This window comes from Danio rerio, chromosome 7 (genome assembly GCF_049306965.1).
Source record: "Danio rerio strain Tuebingen ecotype United States chromosome 7, GRCz12tu, whole genome shotgun sequence".
NCBI classification, from domain to species: Eukaryota; Metazoa; Chordata; class Actinopteri; order Cypriniformes; family Danionidae; genus Danio; species Danio rerio.
In genome coordinates this window covers 20,363,488-20,389,331 of record NC_133182.1, presented here as the reverse complement: position 1 = coordinate 20,389,331, position 25,844 = coordinate 20,363,488, and the positions used below count along the sequence as shown (strand labels likewise).

The 25,844-nt window shown below is 36.4% G+C and overlaps 1 protein-coding gene across 7 annotated transcripts in view; it reads right to left on the bottom strand.

Moving 5' to 3' along the window:
- The window catches only part of si:dkey-33c9.6, a 39,228-nt gene extending 15,420 nt beyond the window's left edge, over positions 1-23,808 (bottom strand). The window contains exons 1-12 of one of the 7 annotated variants that reach the window (XM_073908326.1): positions 23,736-23,808; positions 21,226-21,309; positions 14,739-14,888; positions 14,528-14,640; positions 13,915-14,019; positions 13,033-13,287; positions 7,799-7,906; positions 7,661-7,715; positions 5,623-5,675; positions 5,399-5,536; positions 5,177-5,292; positions 2,097-2,253 (exon numbers count right to left, since the gene is read on the bottom strand). In XM_073908326.1, the coding sequence (XP_073764427.1) occupies positions 2,097-2,253; positions 5,177-5,292; positions 5,399-5,536; positions 5,623-5,675; positions 7,661-7,715; positions 7,799-7,906; positions 13,033-13,287; positions 13,915-14,019; positions 14,528-14,640; positions 14,739-14,793 (1,155 nt within the window). In that variant the 5' untranslated portion in view covers positions 14,794-14,888; positions 21,226-21,309; positions 23,736-23,808. Of the gene's footprint in view, positions 1-2,096; positions 2,254-5,176; positions 5,293-5,398; positions 5,537-5,622; positions 5,676-7,660; positions 7,716-7,798; positions 7,907-13,032; positions 13,288-13,914; positions 14,020-14,527; positions 14,641-14,738; positions 14,889-14,972; positions 15,940-21,225; positions 21,310-23,735 lie in introns of those variants that run through there. The other 6 variants (XM_073908327.1, XM_073908324.1, XM_073908325.1 and 3 more) reach the window with 6 other exon arrangements.
- Positions 23,809-25,844: the final 2,036 nt, after the last annotated feature.

Sequence of the window (25,844 nt, the reverse complement as noted above, 5' to 3'; positions counted from 1 at the left end):
AAAGAAAGCATTCTTGCAGGACTCTTTGGATTCATCTTCAATGCCTCCTCCATCTTACCCCAGACATGCTCAATAATGTTCATGCTCAATAATGTTCATATCTGGTGACTGGGCCTCTCCTGGAGCACCTTGACCTTCTTTGCTTTCAAGAACTTTGATGTGGAGGCTGAAGTATAAGAAAGAGCACTATCCTGCTGAAGAGTTTGCCCTCTCCTGTGGTTTGTAATGCAATGGGAAGCCCAAATGTCTAGAGACCTCAGGCTGTTGATGTTGCCATCAATTCTGCAGATCTCTCGCACACCCCCATACTGAATGTAACCCAAAACTAGGATTTTTCCTTCACCAAACTTGACTGATTTCTGTGAGAGTCTTGGGTCCTTGTGGGCTCCAATAGGTCTTTTGCAGTATTTGTGATGATTGGAGATGCAGTTCAACAGATGATTCAGTGGAAAAATCCACCTTCTGCCACTTTTCCAAATGATCAACTAGAAGTCAAGTTATTATTTGTTGCTCTTACAACTGAGATTGATGACAAGACTTTTGTCAGGTAGTGTACACATACACACACACACACACACACACAGACACATTTGTTTTTGTGAAAAGTGGGTACATTACATAGATTTCCATTCATTTTATACTGTCCAAACCGTATATTGTATTGCCCTCACCCCACCCTACTCCTAAACCCAATCATCACAGGAGACTGTGTACAGCTTTACTCTCTAAATAACTTATACTGTGTGATTTATAAGCTTTTTGAAAAATGACGACGTCACCAATGTCCTCATTTTTCACCTCCTTTTTGTAATACCTGTCATTATACAGATTTGTGTCCTGATATGTCACAAAAACACATGCACACACACACACACAGTATATATATATATATATATATATATATATATATATATATATATATATATATATATATATATATATATATATATATATATAAATATAAACACACATTTTTTCTTATGCATGCACATTTTAAAAAAGCAACACTGCACAAGTTATTTTTTTATGTGCAATCCATTTACAGTTTTTCCTCAATGCTTTGCTTTGGCAAATTTGAAATATTTTTTTCTGTAAACTGCAAATGCAAATGTCACAACTATTTGCTGGAACTTTAGAACTTTATTGTATGTGTGCAAAATGTACTAACTGACCCAAAATATATAATTCATGTATCAAAATCTAGTTATCACGTCAGTAAGTTGGCTGAGGCCACCAAAATATAAAATTTTTGGTCATTATGTTGGCCACAGAGGTCAAAATGTTTAATTGTATATTCACCAAGACAGTCAACCATGAAAATTAACGTTTTACAAAAATCTGATATTCATTTAGAAGAGTCATTTGTATTTATACTCAACATTACATGATTGTAGTACATGCATTTTTTACATTACCACAAATTCAAAAAAATACAAAGTAACATCCATGAAAAAAATATTCTTCTTCTTCTTATTATTATTATTATATGACATCCTATCATTATTCGTAATCATCCTAAATATTATACTAATATATACTAATATTATACTTCCAAATGAACTCCTTCATTCTCAAAAAAATGGCAGTGATTGTGCAATTAGATAATTGGTTAAATTGTATTGCAATTTGGGGTCATCTGCCAATTCAGCAGACATTACAAACAATGTCAATATCAGATATTTATGGAATAATGGAAAATGATTGAAATGATATTTGACAATTTACACAGTGAGAATCAACTCCTCAGTTTTGATCAAGCCTTATGCAATTTGTTGTTGTGCAAACTACAGACAATTGTACTTACTGCATTTGTAGCATTTGAAATTTGCTCAAACAAATAAGCAGTTCCAATCTGATGTGTACACGAAGCTGATTGTTTAGGATTTCAATTTATTGATTTGAAATAAGAAAAAATTATTTAAGAAATGAGCCAAAGCAATATAGAAAACTGTTAGACCATTTATGGGTAATGTATTTCAGGTTAGAACATGCAGCTCACTCTCTTCAATAAAGTCCAACAAAGTCACACAATATTTTTCATATTTGTTTAGTTTCATGACTGAAAAACCTTCTGAATCATATACAAACTGTCTTACCATGTGTTGCAGGAGTGCTTGTTTGAGCTGGTACATTTTGACTCTGGTTTTACTGATTTTCATTTGGTATTCTGATGAGGGCAGGTGTTCAGCTGTCCAATGGAGCTTTAGGCCCACCAGTGGCAGATACCAGCAAAACCTGTACTGCGCCTGCCTCCTTTAAATACAAACACATCGCTATCAGGCTAATGTGACAGAGCTATTAAAATCCGAAGCATGTTGCATAAAACTGGTTTGGGTTTTTACCCAGATAAGTTAAGTTTGTGCAAACTATGAGATATTGGCCTCAAAACTGTTGGCTGGTTTTAAAGGGTTTTAATTTCATGATGTTAAAATAGGATCCAAAATCCTCCTATTTTGAGGCTGACCGCAACATGATGTTTCCCAACCCACCGAATTGATTGACAATCAGTAATCTCCGTAGTAACTTGTTCAATCATAAAACAGGACGTGCGTAAAGCAACCAGGATTAAAAGATCTGTTCAGCACTCTGTGATCATCAATCATCATGAAATGTGAGCATCAAGAATGATTTTTACAAGTTTAAAACATTTCTAAAACAGTGCATGTTTGTAATGAATCACAGTGATTTTACCATCTTTATAACCACAGTCGTGTGTCTGTACAATATAAAAGAAGATGCTTCAATCCCATTTTGTGGACGTTAAATCAGGTTTATTTTGTACCCTGACATAACGTTAATGCACATTCTGAAAGGCACGAGGGAACACTGGGTGGGGAGAACTAGCATTAAAGGCACAGGCAACAAAACAACTACCATGTGTTCAAAGCAGAAAATCCAATATTCTGAAGGCTATAATAAATAATCTGATGGGTGTTTTGAGCCGAAACGTTACAGACACATTCTAGAGACACAAAAGTATCATCTTAAATCTTGAAAAGGGGTAAAATAAGTGCCATTTAATCCTGTTTCATCACTGTGGTAACTTATGGTCATTTTATTCTGAGTTAGAGTTCAAAAGCCTAAACCGAAGAGTAGCTTTGAAGAAAGGAAAACAAAGCCACCCCCAGTTCCATTTTACTACAAATTAAAGCTTTTTACACTAAAACGTCATTTTTGCTAATAACTTATATTATATAAATTAGTATTAGAACTCTAGAATTATAATTCTATTCCGCCACAGCGGAATGAACCACCAACTTATCCAGCACATGTTTTACGCAGCGGATGCCCTTCCAGCTGCAACCCATCTTTGGGAAACATCCATACACACTCATTCACACTCATACACCACGGACAATTTAGCAATTTACCCAATTCACATGTACTGCATGTCTTTCGACTGTAGAAGAAACCGGAGCACCCTAAGGAAACCCACATGAACGTGGGGAGAACATGCAAACTTCACACAGAAACACCAACTGACCCAGCCGAGGCTCGAACCAGTGACCTTCTTGCCGTAAGGCGACAGCACTACCTACTGCGCCACCGCATCCCCCTAATTGTCAAATAATATTAGTCAATTAATTTTTTTAATTTGATTTTATTATTACATGTTGTGACATACACCTATTTTGGTGCTTCCTTTGGTTAGTCCACTATGTAACCATAGCTTTCTGACACAAGTTGATGTCATCAGGTGGTTCCTAACCTTCCCTGAGTGTTTCGACCCTTACCACAACACTCTCCAGCTGGTGGGTCGGTATGGGTGGCCAAGCCACTGGCCATCTACTCATGGCTTCCAGCTTTTCTCCTCTCTCTTACTCCATAACCAGCATGAAGCTCGTTCTGCTTCTTTTCCCATTCTGCAAGCAGCATGTTTCTTGCTCTTTTCTTCAACGCCTAAAACTGGCATCAGTTGCCAAACTGACTTTGCAGGAAAGCCTATACACCCTACCTCGACAGGAAACAGCCATGCCTGCCAACCTTTGATTTTACACTCCTGGATTAGTGGTGTGTACTTTAAGACCTTCCTCTCATGAGCATCTTCACTACCCTCCTCCACACAGTCAGCTCAATTAAAATGATTTTACGGTCTTTATCTGACCACAACACAATATCTGGACGAACCCCTTCTGAGAACTGCAGTTTTCTTCCAACATCGACTCTCAATTGCCAAGCGTCTGTGGTTGCAGCAAGCTTGACTTTGCTACTGTCCTAGTTGCGACAGGCCTTGCCCCTTCCTTGATAAAGCTGATGGTTTCCTTATCTGCAATGCTTCTTCTTGCGTCTCTCCTGCTCAATTGAATCATCAAGAGTTAACAGTACCTTGTCATGTCGCCATCTATTTCGACCCTGGGTAAAGATGTTTTACACCCTGACAATATGTGCCAGTGTTCACTTTTGGCCACATATCTTGCAGTATGGGTTGTCTCAATCCCCACATATGCAAATGAGATGGTGACGGACGCGTGTCATACACAGAGCGTAGCAAGAAGGAGATGCGGTGTGGCTCCAGTCTCCATAACGCTGCCCATTTTTTCTTCCACTTGGGCAGATCCCACTTTCTCCATATTCCCTGGGATGCTTGCTTCACTGCTTAAGACATACATCTTTGTTTCTCTTGAGCTCTAATTTCTGCCTGCATCATACCTTGTCTGATTGGCGAACTTGCAATTCCAAACTGCTGGAAATGTACAAACCCCAGGCCTTGAAGTCCCATGCTAATATTACCAACTTCAATGAGCTATCTGCCTGTTCAATGGCAATGTTGACTGCCCACTTTCGCCCTTTTAAATATTTACATCTAAATTGTTCCTTAATAAATAAGGATTTTAAAACAACTGACTTCTGAGCTGTTGGTGATCCTACATTATTAAAATGAGTTGATTCATTTGCACTGATAAAATAACATTTTCATTAAGTTGCCTTCTTAAACGTTCTGTTTTATATTTCTGTTTCGTAAATGTGTTTAAATTCATTATATTTCTGATAATATTCCAAGACAATTTAAATCAAGCATTGTGCAACCACTTAACCAGATCTAAACCAAGTTGGATTTGTTTTGTCTACCTGAAACTGCCACCCAGAATTTGTTCACTTTGTTTTGTGCAACAGGCCTCTGATGAATGAAGCATGATGCCACATGCTCAGTGAGCTCTGGTTGGAGGAAACTCACCCTGCGTTTGTCAGTTTAGCACACAGCAGCATGTCTGTGTACAGGAAGAGGTGTCTCAGGTTGTGCCCACTTTCACACACATCAACCACAAACCCATCACGCATCAGTTGACGTCTCTGCAGACATGCACACATGCATATATGATGATTCATTTTAAAGTTTAACAAATAATCAGCATACAAGGAACACATGTGACACGCATCATGTGAAGCGTTGCAGTACCTCTCCTCTGCACAGCATGACTGGCTGTTTGCACTGCGACCTTTCATTCACCCCAGACATAAAGCTGCTCGAAAGACGGAGCGCTTCCTGCAGTGTGATGCTGTCAGGGTGTTCGGGGGGCGTGTGCTTCCACAAGTCCTGAGGATGAAGCAGAACAAGGTCATAAATCCATAGGTATGAGTGAATATTTATAAATAAATGGGAGATATTGAGCAGTGTCTCACGTGCAAGACGAGGGTGGTTTTCATCACTCTGTCTAACGGCTTGTACAGGAGAGCTGTGAAGTTAAATGAACAAAGAAAGTGTGTTGGTTTTTGCCCACTACGTTTAGTTGTATCAGTATTTTTCCCTTTTAGGTTTCATAAAGAAATTTTAAAAACATTTTTAAACATTATAGGATATAAATCAAATCAATCAGCCGTGAGGAAAATCACATCAATACAAACTTTTGTTTAAATGTATATAAAAATGTGCCAAAAAGATAAATGTACAAGACTGGTACTAGATGTTGCTAATACGGAGAAACAAACATCAATTACATGAAGCATTGTGAATGACACAACTTTAAAATGACTTTAAATATGATCGAGAAAGATACAAACAGACACTTCTATCTATAGGTGCAAGCAGTAAAATAAAAGTGAACAGCTTTCTTTTTTTCTATAATGTTCTGTCAGTTGTATCATTTACAATAATTTTCAGATATCCTGTTTTTAGATTTAGTATTGAAAAGTACAGTTGCAAAAAAAACAGCAACAACAAAAACATGGTCATCACATGAATAGCATGTATTAAGAAAATGTCGGAAGACTCGATTTTGTCATTCACAGATTCTGATGGGAGTTGGCAGAGCTAAAGATGCCTTTTAGAAGGCTTTACTCAGCGTAATGGGTAATGTAGTATTTCTACACCAATACCATTATTAAACATGACTGAGTTGAATTATTGTAAATGGGTTAGTTCAACAAATGTACATACAACCAAACCACAAGACTCTATCATTTATTGTTAAACCAGTTCCTATATGGCGTGAGTGATTGGGGTTTTACTTCCATGCCAGCTTCTATAGCTATTTGTCATATGAGCAATGTCACACTCATAGCAATGCGATATGGCTGTATAAAGGCACTGGTGGGAGGCAGTAGGCCAAATGCCTTGTCCCACCAATGACGATATACAGCCATATAGCACTGCTATGAGTGTGATATTGCGTTTATACAACAGTTTGATGGCATAATCGTGTATGTAAAAAAAAATTAATCAAATCCTTTTGTGCGAGGAACTACTTTCTTCCACCATTCAATCACATCTGCAGCTGATGTCAGAAAAGCAGAAACCACTGCTACTTCACAAAAGGCACTTTAGAACTAGCGTAATGTCAAAAGAGATGACAAAACAAATGATTTTGCTCATATTTTAAGATTATAAGGCTGAACAGCATGAACTGCTATCAGTCTAGAGACATTTCCCAGTATATCTCGGGTGATCACAATAATTAAAAAGCCAAATCAACGTAATCACTAATAGATTACTGTTATGTTTGCGATAGGAATAAACGCTAAACACATTTGAGCATTTCTTCTTGCTTTCTTTTTACTGAACTAGTCTGCAGTGACGGAAACAGGAGACTCATTAAATACAAACACACACACTTTTTTAAAATGGCCAACCAAAACGTAACTCAGGGTTATACAAAGAGTGGCCGACACAAAATATATACTTTCCTGATATGCGAGTCCCATCTCAGACTCCACACACTACAATTACTATGGTGTAAATACAGCACCACAGCATACAAAAGAGAGAGATCAACTTAGAACATCACCTACCAGTTTAATAATGATTTGATAAGTTATAGTTAGAAATTACAAGTTTTTCTCCTCTAAGATCTTATCATACAGTCTCTGTCGCCATCTTGTGCATGAACAACATCAACCGTCTATGCTCTGCTCAATGATAGGCTGATGGATGCCGACGCACTGTATTTCAGAAATTATAAATATTTCAAAATAGGCCTTATCCTTACAAATAAACTGCATAGTTGCAATCTAAACAACTACACTCGCGACTAAAAATGCCTGTGTGTCATCCTGGAGTGAGCAAATCTACAGGGGTATAAAAAATCTGGTTCCACTGATTAGAAATTTCTTTCTTTTTTAAACATTGGGCCTTTTATTATGGAGTTTGTTTCGTGTATGCTGATCCAATTCTCTTTAAAAACATCCACAGAACCATAAAGACAAGCAAAAATGAACTGTTTACCTTCAAAGGTATATTTAGTTTTCACATTGTCTGAGCTCTTGGAGGACATCATACTCTAAACATAAAGAGAGAAAAAGATCTGTGTGGTTTACTATAAAATCCAATAAAGATAAAAATGAAAGAGGAAACATGTAAGACCTCTGCAAGTATCCGGAAGCGTTGGTCTGACAGCATACACTTCTGCACAATCTTCACTGCGTTCTCATAGTTGTCAATAAAGCCCCGGTACACTCCTAACTGATTGACCTGCAAATTATTTCACACACACACACAAAAAAGATATTCATGTAATGGCTGCTCACTGCTCACAATGTGTGTGCCTGTGTGCCTGTGTGTCTGTCTGTCTCTGACTGTGTCACTTTGGATAAGAGTGTCTGCTAAATAATGTATTATAATGTAATTCTTTACTTTTAAACTCAGGTTGCTAAGTGACATGACATACAGTAAAAAATGTCAGTAACTTTTAGTATAGTACAGAACAGTAAAAGTATGCATAGCCAAAATATAGATAAATGGTGATAGATAAATGACATAAAAGCGGCACAAAACCTGTGGAAAGTCTCTGGACACATCTATGCTTACAGCTGATCATATTGCACATGCCCTAGTAGAAAGTTCCACAAACATTACAGAAGGGAAATACTTGAATTATGCAACATGGTTGGGGTTTGTGGTAGGCACTGCTATTAAACCAATATTTAAAATCTTTCAAATTTAATATCAGCTATTGTTAATAAATTATCCACTTTCTGCTTGGTGGAACTCAACGTGCAATCCTATCCCATTCTTTATGGGATCTATTTTAATAATAATTTGCCCTGTTTAGTACATCTGACACTATGGCAAGCCATTTTGATATTTAATCTATAACCTGTACTAGTATCTATTTTCATGTTACTAATACTTATTTTTAGATACTAGCATCTCTTTCATTAAGTACTACTTATTCATTGGATATTAGTACTTATTCATTAGATACTAGTGCTTATTCATTGAAAACTATTGCCTATTCTTTAGATACTAATGCTTTTTAAAAATATACAAGTGCTTACTCATTAGACACTAGGGGCTCTATTTTAACAAACTAGGCGCAAAGTCTAAAGAGCAGGGCGCAAAAGAAATAAGGGCGAATCCGAATCCACTTTGGCTATTTTAAGGACAGAAAAATAAGCTCTGTGCAGCCCAAGGATAAATTATGAGCCTCCTCCAATCGACCTTTCTCTCTTTTGTGAATAAAGAAACAGTGTTGTACTCACTCCACTGAAGACATTCAATAGCCTACATCAGGGCTATTCAATTAGTTTGGCATGGGGGCCGGTTTATGAAAAGCATCCCAAATGAAGGGCCGGAGAAATATGACTTGCTATATGAGTGATGACACAACTGCATTTAAGAGCCCATATGCTCTTGTTAAAGTATAAAGTATGGGGTGCCTCAAGGATCAGTTTTAGGCCCTTTACTGTTTACAATTTACATGCTACCTCTGGGAGACATTATTAGAAGACATGGGATCAGCTTTCACTGCTATGCAGATGATACTCAATTATATATTTCCACTAAACCTGACGAGACGTCTGAACTTTCTAAACTAACTGAGTGTATCAAAGACATCAAAGACTGGATGACCAACAATTTTCTTCTCTTAAACTCAGACAAAACAGAATTATTACTTATTACTTATTACCTAAATCTTGCACACAGCAGATCTCGCAACTCAATTTACAATTAGAGGGATACAAAGTTAGCTTTAGCTCTACTATAAAAGATTTGGGTGTCATATTAGACAGCAATCTAACTTTTAAAAACCATATATCCCATGTCACAAAAACTGCCTTCTTTCATCTGAGAAATATCGCTAAATTACGAAATATGCTATCCATCTCAGATACAGAAAAGCTAGTCCATGCTTTTATGACTTCGAGACTGGATTACTGTAATGCTCTATTTGCTGGCTGCCCAGCATCCTCTATTAACAAACTTCAATTAGTACAAAATGCAGCAGCCAGAGTTCTGACCAGGTCTAGAAAATATGATCATATAACCCCAATTTTATCCTCCTTACACTGGCTGCCTGTTAAATTTCGTATTGAATTTAAAATATTACTTCTCACCTATAAAGCTCTAAATAATCTAGCTCCTGTTTATCTAACCAACCTTCTGTCTCGCTACTAACCAACTCGTTCCTTAAGATCTCAAAATTCAGGGCTTCTGGTAGTACCTAGAATAGCAAAATCAAGTAAAGGAGGTCGAGCCTTCTCTTTCATGGCTCCTACACTCTGGAATAGCCTTCCTGGTAATGTCCGAGGCTCAGACACACTCTCCCAGTTCAAAACTAGATTAAAGACCTATCTGTTTAGTAAAGCATACACTCAATGCATCACCTAGCGGTTCCACACAGGCTTCTGCATCTAGCTTATATACACTATGAACAGCAGCTACGCTAATTATTCTCTTTATTCTCTATTTTCACCTGGGGATACTCATCCCGAGGTCCTCAGATTAGGCGGAGTCACTGATTGGATCCAAGACCAGCGACGTGATGATCCCAAGGATTCCATATCCGGGACCAGGCCATATCCTGAGCTGCTGCTGCGCTGATGGTCGTGGGGAGTGGAGAACATGTGTCTGATTCCAGCGACGCTCCAGGGACAGACGAGTCTTCATTGAGGCCATCTTCCAGCATAAACCACGGCGAATGAAGTTCTGCACAAGACTTTTGGCCAGCGGAGAAATTAAAATGGTCGTGCCCAACTGAGTCTGGTTCTCTCAAGGTTTTTTTTCTTCACTCCCATCAGGTGAAGTTTTTTTTCCCTCTCCGCTGTCGCCACTGCCTCGCATGGTTCAGGATTGGTAGAGCTGCGCATCGATTAATTTGCTCTTCAGTGTTTGAACTCTCAGTAATGATTAAATCACACTGAACTGAGCTAAACTCAACTGAACTGAACTTAAACACTAAAACCTGAACCACACTGTTCCAGTTACTATGACCATTTATGTGAAGCTGCTTTGACACAATCTACATTGTAAAAGCGCTATACAAATAAAGCTGAATTGAAAAAGCTGAATTGAATGCTGTATTTGTGCACATAAAGACACCCACGGTGGCTTTTTCTACATTAAAAGTTTAAGATATTGTATTTTAAAACAACTGCATTGTCCAATTTACTTTTTTGTTTTGTTTACAAACATTAAAAATGTTGTATTTCGCACAACAAAAGCAGTGCATTGCTGAAGTAGGCTTCTTCTACATTCAGACACATTCATATGTTATGTTTTGATCAGCATAACAATTAGTAATGCAACAATATAGATTTTGGTTGTACGTTTATATAGTTTGAAGAATAATCATGCTTTCATGGTTATTACATCTAATGTAAATTCAAGCTTTATATTAGGAAAGTATAGCTATTTAGATTAACTGTTGTTATCATCTGGGTTCATGCATACATAATCATTTTAATAATAATTCGTCTAACAAATCTTTTGTTTACATTGCACTGAAAGGCACGCACAACTCTCACCATGAGATGTTTTCTACTGCGTGCGCCTGGAAAGACACAAGCGCATTGCTCCGCTTGTGCGCGCATATTGTCATTCTTACATTAGAATTAACAAACTTGCAAGCAGAAAAGACATGATATGGGAACAGCCGCTGCTATAGTTATTCCGGTGTGCGTGCGCATTAACCTCAGTGTACATACTTTGAACTTTAAAGCTAGCGTACAGTTGGCAACTTGTCATAACTTTTCCATGCAACAGAAATGCGGCTCAGAGAAGCTTTTACGATTAATTAACTGTGACGAAAAAAAGCGCAGTTAATAGTGAAATCAGCTAATCGTTGCATCCCTAGTAATGATTACTGTGCATTGTACAAAAGGCATTTTCTACAAAACATATCCAAATGCTTTCGGCTGCCCACACCACTCGCTACTGGTGACTCACGCTTCGCGCAACCTCTGCAGCTCATACTGAATTGAACAGATGCACGTCACTTCATAACTTTAGCGGCCGTTTTTCGAATGGACTAAATATATTTTTACGTCTTGGTCACACTATTTGGAGGGCCAGAACAAATTGCCTCGGGGGCCGGATTCGGCCTGCGGGCCGCCAATTAAATAGCCCTGGCCTTTAATTTAGTTTGTTAGGCGCAAAGAATTGATTCTAAACCATTTCTAAATTCAGTTTTAATTTCCAGCAAACAAATAAATGAACAATAATAATGAAATGTGCTAAAAAAAAGTTATATTCAAACACATGTCCTATGCCCTATTTGGTTCAAAACCTGACAGGTGGACAAATCTAAGCTTGTTTTTAATAAAACAAATATAAATATGTATAAAATAAATAATATTGCTAATTTTAATAATAACAATAATAAGAACATTATACAAAAGCAAGTTGTCATGAATAAACTGAAAAAAAAAAAACGAAATGAAGGGATGGAGGTAGTATTTTTTATATTTATGTAGAAAGTAATAATTTTTGTAATATTTTAACCATTTAATTCTTGCTGTACATGTGTTGTATTGCTGTACATTTTGCTTGTTTTAAGCAATGTGTAAGCAAGGCGCACAACTATTGTGCTCTGCACTGGTCTTTAGACCTGCTTTCAGCTGGTCTATTGCACAGTCTATTTTTGTCCCTCAAAATATCAACGCACCAACAATGCGCCTTCACACACCTTTTTTCATGACTGGAACACCCATGAGTTCACAAAGTGGCACAAATAGATTTTCTATTTAAACAACGTGGTGGAAAAAGGAAAAATTAGGGTTGCGCTGGTCTGAAAATAGCAACACGTTGTGAACAAACACATTCTGCGCCTTATTGTGCCGGGTGTGTGATAGGGCCCTAGTTCTTTTTATTAGATACTAGTACTCATTCATTAGATAATAGTACCTATTAAATAGATACTAGTACTTATGTATTAGATACTGGTACTTATTCATTAGATACTAGTATCTATTCAATAAATACTAGTACTTATTTAATAGATACTTTTTTATTTACTACAAGTAACAACAGAATAGTTACTAGTCACTATTAAAATAACTACTAGTATCTAATAAATAAAAACTAGTATCTATTTTTTTAAGAATTAGTATCTAATGAATAAGTACTAGTATCTAATACATGAGTACTAGTAATAGGTTTAAAAGGAATTGGTACTTGTATCTTATAAAAAGAATTAGTGTGTAATGAGTCAACACTAGTATATTTTTATAATGTAATAACGCAATCAAATAAGTCAGCAGTTTCACATTGCACCAAAGCAGAGAGAATACAGAATCATCAAACATCAACAATGCTCTGTCAATTGTGCACTGCTAATCCATGCACAATATAATAAGTGTTATTATAATATAACTTACAAACTTCAGAAAGACATCTCCCACGGATAAATGATGCTCCCCTTGGTAATGCATCACCGGGCCCTCATCCCTTCCGAGGCTTTGTTGTGACCCCTGACCCATTACGTTATCAGGATGCAGTTTAGTTTGAAGGCTTGTGTAAAACTGCCGGTGCAGATCTCTGAGTTCAGGCACTTGATAAAACACTGTCTGAACTTGCTCAGTGGACAAAACGGGTTGTGAGGTACCCGCTGATGCCTTCAGAGCTTTCATGGGCTGAGAAGAAAGAGAGAAATGATGCAGATGCCAAAATGAAAGATAGATTGGGAACTGAAAATTGCACATGCTGATAAAAGCTGAAGTAGCAAGCTGAAGCATTACACGCGCATTGGTGGTTCCAAAAATGTAAACACCAGACGTGAGTTAAATAAAATCATAAAACATTCATGCCTGACATCTTGTAAATGCCTGACACCATTCCTGTGAGGAAGTGGTTTAGAAACATGATACCAATCACTTCATCATTACGTTACATGTCATTCTGGACTTTCTGGACTCTCTCTTTTTAAATGATTTGACAAGAAAGGGAAGCAATACTTGACAAAGAGAAACAGAAGTTGACCTGCAGGAAGTGACAGAAAGGAAGAACATTTGGTTTGAATAATATCTGACTGCTAGATGACAATGATAAAAAGCCCAGAATGATGCTATTAATGGCACTGATGTTAAGCTTTCTGTTTCAATAAAGCCCTTCATGCAGGCTTGGCACTAGTTTAATAGTATAATTTTTGCATAGTGTAATTTTTTTCTATCTTTGTGCTTGCTGAAGTGTGATTTTGTTTACTTCACAGTCCAATAGGACAATCTGGAAAGTAGATATACAAGTTGAGAAGGTGCTTGTACCGTGAGCAGCGTTTCAAGCTCCATCAGGTAGATCTCCTCACTGAGCAAAACCCTTTTCAAAACGACCATTCTCTTCTGAAGCAGGTCATCTGGGTTATCGTTTGTCTGAAAACACATTGTGCTTAAGATTACAAATTTTAAACTTACTTAATTCCCTAGCAAGCATTTTTTATTTTTAAAAGATGTCTAATAGACGTCTAATATACATCTAAACATTGTCGTCTTGGCTAAAACAAGGCTAAATTTGGGCTGACAGTCAAAATCAAATAGACATCTAAGAATAGGCCAAAACTAGACTAGTAATCAAATAAAGAGAAATGAATGACTACACATATAAAGTCTGTCTAATCTGTCTATCTGACGACTAGTCGGGTTTTGGGCTATTCTCAGATGTCTATTAGATTTTCACTGACAGCCCAAGTTTAGCCTCGTTATAGCCAATGTGTCTATGTTTAGACGTCTAATAAACACAAAACTATTTGCTGGGTCAGCACTGAGAATCTATGACAAAGACTATACACTTGAATAGAGCTATTGATATACACTGGTGACGGTAAAATGAATCAACATACAAACAGGACCTCACTAATAAGATACTTCTGTCATTTCTTACTGGTGTGGATGGCAAACATGGTTCAGTTTGCATAGAGCCATGAGACCCCCAGTCTGACTCCTCAGGGAACACATCATGTAGTAGGTCAGAATCCATCATTTCATCCTCAGTCACTATTAAAATATAAAAACACACCAGATTATCGGATGACAGTTCAGAAACAATCATTGATTATTATTGGTGTAGTTACTATTAAACAAAACAGTGGTACCAGGTGAGATGCCATAAGCCTTCAGATATTCCACAGCCTCAGAAAAGAGCTCCATCAGCAGCAGAGAGCAGCTCTTCAGCTCGTGATGTGAATCCTCTCGCTATCACACTCTGACAGTTTGAGGTTGACAAGCTCACGTTCTTCCTGCTTCTAAGACATAGGCGGGGAAAGTGTCACGTTCATTAAAAAAAAGAAAACAAGTCACGTTACTTAGGACAGGAAGCTACTGCTTACCTACTTTAAAAATATGCCGTGGATCTCACCAATGCTGCATTTATCTGATTAAAATGTCAAGTACTCAGGAGTTCCATAGAGCTCATTCAACCAATGCCAAACTAGCAAATCAAAGTTCTGATAGAAGTGATGCCAGTCAGTGCTGTGAGCAGTCTCCTGCTAACCATCTCCATATGTTCTGGAGTTGCCCTAAATTGACACATTTCTGGTCCAGTGTTCTTGAAACACTTAATGAAGCTATTAACATAAATCTAGACCCTAATGCCTTGACCGCCCTTTTGGGATTTCAGAGAGCGTTGACCTGACTGTTGCATCTCGCCAGGTTATTGCTTTTTCTACTCTTTTAGACAAGACATTGTCATCGATAGAAACAGGTACTTCCTCCATCACATGACATGTGGAACTGAGAAATCTTTAGCTCTGTAAAACTTGAGAAGTTAAGATGTTTACTTGCAGGATCTCTCAAAGCTTTGTGCGGTTTATTTATTAACTAATTTCAAGAGGATCACATGCTTTTGAATAGGATCATACAGTTGCTTAAATCACTTGAGATGCTATTTACAAATAACACTAGTAAAATGATAAACAGCATCTAATATAATGTGATGAAGAATGCACATGTAGCCTATGTAAATTTGTCAGTTGTAAAGTGCTGGAAAAGTTTTAAAATGCACCTGGAAAGTGATTGAAAAGTGCCTAAATTTGACGCCTTAAACTGTAAGAACTGTGAGCTCTGCGCTTACCAGAAAATAACTACGCTCACTAGAATATTCACTAGCCAAAGAAAATCAAAAGGCTTTAATAGTCCCGTCGTATAGAGTAATTAAACTAAGGACACCTGTCTTTCTTTCTTTATTTCGACACGTCCAAAAAGGGAGTGAAAGTGCAGCACACTGATCTAGCTTCTTGACAATAAAGTTCAGGTTTGAAGACCACTGTTGCCAATTATATCTAATGAAAAGTAGCTAAAGCCCGCCCGAAAAGTAGCTAAATGTTGCCAGATGGCGTCATGCACTAATTTACACATCAGTGACGTCATCACATAGTATCTGACAAGCGTCATCATGTCTCTACTCTCTGAGGCGCCGTGTATTTTATTATATTTAAACATTACATCCAGATGCATAATATATAGGTTCTTATTGACATATTTCGTTGCATGAGACGTCATTGCGTAATCACAACTCAAAACTACATCTTTATGTAGTATACAAAATGATGTTTTAACAAATTGACAGGACATCTCAGCAAAACATTATTTGAAATATGTCCATTTAGATTTTTATGAAAAATAGAGTTGACTATTTGTAAAATACATACACTTTTTGATAAGGTTTTTTATTTTATATTATATATTATATATTATTTATATATTATGTTTTTTATATTTATGTTATATTTTAAATATAACACTGATAATGAACAGTTACATTCTTTTAAACATTCACAGCTTGTGTACTTATTTTTAACCTGTGAAATTAACACATTTGTAAAAGTGACAACAAATATAACACTATTGGAATTTATTGCTACCTAAATTACCAACAATTATACATGTTAACAAATATCAGTCAATTAACAGTTATGAAAAACAATCTGAGCAAGAAAATTTACTCTACTGAGTGAAGCCTGTACCCACTGCTATTTTGAGTCACTTTTTTAAAAATTGCTAAAAATAGGCAAATAAATGTTAAAATTTGCTGCTAGGTGCTTTTTGGAAAAAAAAGTTGCTAGGGTAGTATGAAAAGTTGCTAAAAAATTGCTAAGTTGGCAACACTGTTGAAGACTGTAAGTGGGGCTGATTTTGTCCAGTATTGGTCAACAGTCTCCTCTGCTGGTGAAGAAGAGGAATGACATATTAAACATTTCTATATCTGCTTTTTCCAATTGCCTGTTAAACAGCAAGTAGCTATCCATCATAACCATCATTAAGTGGACATTTTATCAAATTACAGTTTGTAGTGTCAAACGTGGCCCTGGATGCAGTGGCGCCCCCAGACTTTTTTTTTAGGGGTGGCCAGAAGAGGCCACACCAAATCTTGGGTTGGCACACAAAAAAAATATGAATTCAGTGTAATGTAATATTTTTGCTTCTAGTAAATGAAATAATGTGGTTTTAATTCATTTAATAATTACTCTTGAAATATTCCAATTTAATCCTTGAAATAATTCAGCAAGTAAATGAGCAAACCATATATCAATATTTAGTTTAAAAACACTTTTTATATAATTTTTTTTCAGTTATTTTATTTTACAGCATACAGTATATGCCATGTATAAAATAATGAAGATTAATTAATTAATAATAAAAACAAACAAATGAATAAACTGAACAAAAGGCATTATTATATACACACATACAGACCCAAATACTATAATTTATCCTTTTTGAGGCACATTATTATTAATGCAGCTTCTTCTATTGGTGTACCTTTAATTGCCCTTGCTGTCTATTGAAGGTGTGTGCGTACTGTCAACGACGACCAGGGAGGGGAAGTGAATTAGCTACGTCAGCACCAATCAATCCACAATAATTTAGTGGCTGCATTTCATTTACTTATTTATTTATATTAAATATTGTTAATTTACATAAGTGCATTTAAATTAATCAACAGCAAAATTACATTGGCCACCCCTTGGGGGCGCCCCTGCCTGGATGGCCACTGTCCTAAAAGGTTTAACTCCAGTTCCACTTCAACACCTAATTCAGATCTTATTCATATTTCCACGTCAGGCAATTTGAAGCTGAAATCTGCAGGACAGTGACACTCCAGGGCCGAGGGATAGGCTATGTCAAATTATAATTAACGTGTTTTTAATAACACTTAAAATCGCTTTCATTCTGTTAATATGGATTTGTACATCTAACCATATTTGCTTTCAACTATCCTCACTTAATTATGTGGCGTTTGCGGTGTCTTGTTAGTTACTGTAGATGTTTAGAACGTCATTTAGAACACGTTCGTGTGGAATACTTTAGCTTTGTAGCTCAGAGAAATATTTTGTTGGTTTGTAGTAGTGGCGGTACATGGTCGATATTTTACGGTTTCAACGGAAAGCAATTGTGTTATCAAAATGTCTTGTTATGTGTTCAGAAGTAAGAAAGCCATGAAGGAAACACTTGAGGCTGAGTAAATAGTGAGTGGAGAGCGGGGACTGAACAATATAGTAACTTAGTAAACCAAAGTAACACAATAGGGGAGAGTAGGGCACAAAGTAACACTTTTTGGTTTTGTCCAAATAATGAACAAAGTAATAGGGTTAAATAAACCAATTTTTTATTTAAATTTTTTTACCAGCAACACACAAGCCTCTTCTTTCAAGAGTTCCTACTTAGATATGCTTGGCACTTATAGCAGTTTTGGCATGCTGTCCCGGGAGAGAACCCTGAGCTCGGAGATATTTGAGCCCAGGGCTCCCGCCCGGTCAAGAAGCATATCAGGAGAACCGAGATCAGGTAGGTCTCGATCGCTCACTAGAAGGGGAGAAAAAGGAGGAGATGGGGTGGAAGGGGGGATTCTTCCAAAACGAAGATAGTGCAATGAGGAGAAAGTGATCCATTTATACTAAGCTAGGATCATTCTGATTGGATTATTACTGATTACGGATGAGTGGCCAGCGGTGCACAATCATATCACGTGCTCCTCTCGAAATTAGTTTATGAAACTTCACTTAAATACGCATTGAAAGTATGATCGCCAGATCTGTTTTTTTTGTCCAGTATTGCCAAAAATGTCTGGAGTAAAAATGTTATTAACCCCACCTGCAGGGCAAGTTGTAATATTAGTTGTAAAACGTGCTTACAAAGGCAGATTTTACACTATTAATTGAAATCCAGCTTAATTTAAATCGTGTATTTCCTCAGTAGCTATTTTTTATTCTACATAGCAGTGTGTTTATTTGGGATAAACACATTTGTATTTATTTGCATTATTTTCCATTATTATACAATGCCTTTATTTGCATTATTAGGAATATTTTTTTTTTTCTATTAAAAACATTTAAATTTAAAAAGTTCCTTAACATTACACTCAAAATTCAACAATTAATTTATTAGTTCAATTGGTGTCCAACAGTAACACCCTACAACTAACCCCGCTCTGTCATGTTTTCTTCAAAACTGGCTAGCAGTCACGGTGTGTTTTTTACACCTTTCAAAATGGTTCCATCTTTTAACCTAGATGGCGGCAATCACAACAATACAAGTTTTTACATACATACTTTCACAGATTTTAAAGATATAAATATAGTATTTGCATATGCAGCAAAAATAGTTTTTCCTGTTTGTCATGCAAATTTCACCGAACATTTTCAATAATTGGCTGAAGATTATTTTTGAAATATCTGACAATGTGAATATGTTTACCGCATCATGTTCTGTCCTTTATCTTTGCAAAAAAAAATATATATATAATAAATAGCATTTTCATTTTGCATTTGGGTTCCATTAAATGTTTCAAAAGTAACCCAACAATATGAAATGTACTTATTTAGAATATGTTTAATCGTTATTGGCAGTATACCTTTATTTCATAAAATGGATGGAGTTGAAAAACAAGTTATTAGCAGTGGGGCATAGATAACAGTGTTACTTTCATCCCCACTTGCCATTTAAACCTGATTTACTTTTAAACTCAGACAATACAAACTTAAGGATGTGTCATTGCACTAAATAACCTGTAGATTGATCATTACTGTGACACAAGAAAAAAAACACAACTTGCATTAAGGAAAAAAGTACCACTACAATAATTAACTTTCTGTAATCTTTAGTTGATCTAGAGATGGAGGAGAAAAAGAAGCAGAGGGAGGAGGAAAAAAAGGAGAAGGAGAAAAAGAAGGATAAGAAGAGGAAGAAAGAGGAGGAGAAAAAGAAGAAAAGGTGCCGGATTGCTTGCTTTTTAAAGCAATGTTCTGCTTCACTCTGGGTGATTCAGAAGATACATGCTATGATGGTAAATAATGGACTTTAATGCTTTAAATAAATTGTATTTTTCTGGTCTTACCTGGAGTTTAACATCTCCTTGAAAATAACAGATGTGGCGGAGGTGGAGGAGAAAAAAAGAGAAGGAGAACATGATGGTGGTGGAGGAGGGGATGGAGAATAAAGAGGAGGAGAGGAAAAATCATAAGGAAAACTTGCAGCAAAAATCTCGCCCCAATTCAGCAAAACAATGGTAAATAATCATATGTCTGTAATGTTATTAATAAATTGTATTATTTTCCCCTCAGTTTAACACCCTCTGAATGTGTAAACTGCAATCATTTCTCTTTTAACAGATGATCAAGAGGAGATCATGAAGGAGGAAGAAGAGAAAATTGAGGAGGATGTGGTGAAAATAATGGAAAAAAAGACAAGGAAAACTAGACGAGGGAGGAGAGGAAGGAACAGAAAGAAAGAGGAGGAGAAGAAAACTGAGGAAGAGGAGGAAACGAAGAAGAAAATTGTTGAAGAGATGGAGACAATTAAAGAGGAGGAAGAGGGAATAGATAAAACTGAGATGGTGGAGAAGACGGCACAGATGAAGGGAGAGGAAATGAGGGAGGTGAACACCAAGAAGGAGGAGGAGGAGAATAGAATTGAGGAAGAGGAGGAGGAGGAGATGAGTAAAAAGGAGAAAAAGAGAGTTCAGGAAGAGAAGTGGAAGAACAAAAGACGGAAAAGGGAGAGTTACAGAAAGAAAGAGAAGACAATAAAGGAGAATAAGGAGAAAAGGGTTGAGAGAGAGCAGTCAAAGAAGACAGAGGAGGAGGAAAAGTAAAATAACGAAATGGGACTTGATGAATGAGGAGGAGAAGATCAACAAGGATTTAGAGAAAATGAAGGAGGAGGAAGAGGAGGAAGTGGGGTTGGATGTGGAGCCAGCGTTTCAGGCTGAGAGAACTGTTTTCTGTCAATGTGGTGGTGGTGATGGAATATATGTCATATAATAAACGGGTGGAGGGCTGATTTCTGCTGTTATTATTTAATTGTAAATAAACAATGCAAAACAAAACACAAATACTGTCCTCGTCATTTCTTTCATCTATTTTATTTTCACGCTTTCCTTTTAATCCGGATAGAAGTGATATATAATACTATGTGTTTGTTTAATATTTATAGTGTGCAAAAACAGTTGGCAATAAATCCCCTCATATTGTATTTAATGGTGGTTTTATTTATACATTTATGCTGTGATTTGCACTAGATTAGCTTGCCTGCTGCATGGCATCAAAATGTGAAAAGTGTTGCTTACAAAAAAGTTTATATTACAGTTTTATAAGTAATGTTATGATCAGCAGCTCCCTTCAGAAATGTAGAAATCTTTTATCTTCTATTCTGCTGTAGGGGGTTATGCTGTTGACAAACACAGGGCACTTTTTAGTCAATATTTGTTTACCATAAAATATTAAAACATGTTTGAGTAGTGTGAATTCGTGCCGCACACACAAACAAACACACACGCGCGCACGCGCACACACACACACACACACACACACACACACACACACACACACACACACACACACACACACACACACACACACACACACACACACACACACACACACACACACACACACACACGCACACACGCACACACGCACACACACAAAACTCTGGCAGTCCTCCAGGTTATTGTCTGCTGATTTGTTGTAGGCTATTGTCTCATACTGTAAAAGTGTATATTTTCATGTATATTTCAAAATAAAAAATGGCCAAAAACATATTTGCTCAAATATATTTAACAATAAATTTACACAAATATATTTTCTACAAATATATAGACCATTTTTAACATTTTAAAATATATTTTACCCTCCATATATTTCAATCCCAGAAGATACATTCATGTAACATTAAGAAAATCTTTATTTCCACATGAACCAGTCAACATAGGCTACTTAACCATACATCACATACATTTTCAAAGATTTCAAAAATGTATTTTATTGAACACAAATACAACATATATTTAAAATATTTTTGACCAGGAAAAAATATATTTCACTGTATGGGGAATTACTTTTTTGAAAACATTCATAAAAGAAAAACCATAATTTAGCTAGTTAACTTTTGTGTCTTAAAAAAAACAATGTCTTGTTGTGATGCCACTAGTGTCATTGTGGATGATGTCAATTAGTAGAATTCAAGTTTTTGAAAGTCACTGTGAAAATCAAAACTGACAGCTCTTCTTTTTTATCTTGCTCTATTTTTTTATGCTTGATCAAAATAACTTTCCCTATTTTATGCAATAACTTTTACAATTACTTTTTTCTTCTTTCTATATTCACAAGCCATGCATGCTTTCATTTTGCCATGAGGGCGGGGCAATAACGTGTCGATCACATGACATCCAATAGCAAATTATAGTGATCCAATAAATTTCCAATGGCCAAAACTAGTTTTCATGCTCAAGAACTCCTTTCACTTGGATACACCACTGCAATATTCGATGTCAATTGTAGTCATTATTGCTGTTTATATTTTCCCTACTATATTTATTAACTCACAATCGGTACTACAATATTATGCAAGCAAAATTCTCATAATTTTTGAAGTATTACAAAGCTGTATTACAATATACTGTAGACCAGATAGGCCTATTTAAAACAAGCCAAACAGCATTGAAACGTCTAAAAATTAAAATTCTATCATCATTTACTCACTTCTGTTGAATACTAAACATTATTTTCTAAAGAATGCTGAAAACCAGCAGGTTTATGGGTGAGTTAATGATAATAGAATTGTTCATTTTTGGGTGAACTATCGCTTCACAGACAGCAATATTAAAGGGCACCTATGATGGAAAATCATCCTTTTGAAGCTGTTAGGACAGAACTGTGTTTAGATATAGTGTTTCCACTGTCATACTGGGGTGATACAAAGGCAATAAGTCTCTTTTTTAAATTTCCCAACGTTAAAATAGGATATAAACCTCTCCCATTTTGAGGCCCACCACAACGTGACGTAGGAGTGCAGTTTTCTCCACCCAAAGATTTGATTGATTTCCGCATATTAACATGTCTCTGTAGTAAAACTTATAATCATTTCAACAAGACAGGATGTGCACAAAGCAACCGAGATTAAAAGATCTGTTCAGCTCTCTGTGATCATCAAACATCATCAAATATGATCAAGAATGAGTATACAAGTTGAAAATATTTTTTAAAAGTGCATGTTTGTAATGAATTACCAAAAAAGTAACTAATTAGTGACTTTTTTGGTTAGTAAATCAATATTACAATGCATTACTTTCAAAAGTAACTTTTCTCAACACTGACAGACATAGATTAATCATAAATATCACACCTGTTAAGATCAGTGAATACATCTGCCTGGCTCCAGCAGACTACAAAATAATATTTTACTAGTTCTCGGTTGTTCATGTGTGGACATTTGTAAAGGAGTTGGTCGTTTTAATTCTGTTAGGTCTGTTTCTGCATCAGTAGATGGCAATGTTAAACAGTGTGTGAACGACTTACCTCACAAACTGTTTTAGCAACAAGAGCAATGGACGTACCGACAAGCTAATTTAGAATAGTGCTTGACACTAAAATGCAGTATTAAAATATTATAATTCAACAGAAAATTAGATGTATTCTTGCAAAAAGGTCAATTTTTTAAAGAACCACCCTTTCAACAGGTTAACTACGGGCATGTGTATGCCCTATTATTACTCATTTTAATGAATGTAGGCTTGGCTCGTTTGCGGTTCCTTCACCTCCACTGTTGAAATTTTGTAAAACTAGCACACAGCAGAAGCAGACAAACATACTTACAGAAATCCTGGACGTTTTGAAGGGTTTTGTTGCATCACAGCGAGCTGCTGTGCTTCTCTGGACTGTCCAGAAGAGGGAGCCGCAGTCACACTCTGGTTTAAAACTCCCATCAGTCCAATCATGGCACAAGTTCAACTTTGGCTGAACTCTCAAGTCTATGGCTGTATTCGAAAGTGCCCACAATACCCTCATCCAGTATTCCCTACATTATTCCACTAATATATTCCGCCTAAAAAGTGAATGAAAATCGTAGACGGTAAAGCTGCAATAAACATCATACTAGTGTGAACGAGCCGAGCGAGTGAACTGCACCGGAAGAGATGCCGTTTTGTTTGTGTTTTCTGGCTGATGTTTCCCTCAGACGGATTAGATTTTAAACTTCTTGGTCAGACCATGTGGTAGTTATTTAACACTACACTGCTGCACTAAATAGTGGTCTGTTTTTGATGCATCCTTGATATTTTCGAAAAACAATGCGCCACAGGTGTGTACTTTGACGTCATGCGCCAACGGATGTGGGCAGAGTTCCTCCGAACGCACATGGTCGAAACTTGTCTCGTCTAATGCTCATGCAATTTACACAAGTATCAAATAAATAACATAAAACAGCAACAAAACGCTGACACATCAATGATTTAAATAAGTGATATAAGCCTACATTTTAATTTTGCAGTCAAATATTTCTATATATTAATTTAAATTGAGACCCTCATATCATAGCTGTATAGTTTACTCACTTTTAACTATTATTATTATAAATTAATTTTTTTGTGTCCTGGACACAAACAGATGAGAATATCATTAATTTGCTAATTAAATTTGGACATAGCCTAAGTGGTAGAATCATATCTACACCACACTCTGAGCATATATAGCATATACATTTTCACTGATACAGCACTTAGACCCAGAAACAGAAGTGACTCCTGATGTCACTTATTCATCTGAATCCTGAAAGCTCAAGGCCAGTGATGTGAGGATAAAGAGTTAAAGGATATGAATTAATTAAATGGTTAAAGTGACAGTTTGCCCACAAATAAAACTTCTGTGTGACTTCCTGTTTTTTTTTTTGTGTGTGTGTGTGGTTTTTTTTTTGCGGAACATAAAAGAGAAAATTTTTACGAATTGTAATTTCTAAATAGTTTTGGTTTTTATCACTGACTTGCGGTTACACTTTATAGTCAAAATAGTATTTCAGCAACTAGCAAGGAGAAAATTAACACCTTTTATTTTCCTTCGGCTTAGTCCCATATTTATCAGGGGTAAACTGCCAACTTATCCAACATGTTTTATGCAGCGAATGCCCTTCCAGCTGCAAACCAGTAATGAGAAACACCCATGCACTCTCACATTCACACACACACACAATCACACTATGGCCAAATTTGTCTACCCAATTCACCTATAGCACGTCTTTGGACTGAGGATGAAACCGGAGGAAACTCAAGCCTACTCAGGGAGAACATGCAATCTACACACAGAAAAGCTTACTGGCCCAGCCGGGACTCGAACCAGCAACCTTCTAGCTATAAGGCGACAGTGAGCCACCGTGCCATGACAAAATTAACACTATGTAATAAATAAATAAAAATAAAAACTCAACAAAAAATAGTGTAAAAGTCTTTAAAGTTTAAAGAATCTTTTTGATTAGTGGCTTATGATGGGCAGATCCAAGCCTCTACTCCATCAATTTCAATTGAGAATCCTATATCAACAGCCATTTTCAGCACTATTTGTTTATAACACATATTTACCAATCGGGTTGGTTGAGTTTTAATATTGAGACAAATATTTAGGATCATACATTTTCACAAGATCTTTCAACATTTGATCTGTGCATTTTGAGCTGGAAATAGTGATGTGTAACCTCAGACTTAACAATAAAAACTGTACAGCTGCCTATCTTATACAGGATATACAATTGTTTAAGTGGTTTATCTTTAAAAATTAAAAATTCTTAGGCTGCGTCTCAATACGCATACACCCTAAAAGTATGTAGCCTACCTTTTTTTGAGAAGAAAAAATGCTTTTGAGTGTGTAACAGAAGAGTAGCTTTGGGACATTCTACTTTATGAGCCCTGTAATCATCCACACATCATCCACATTTTT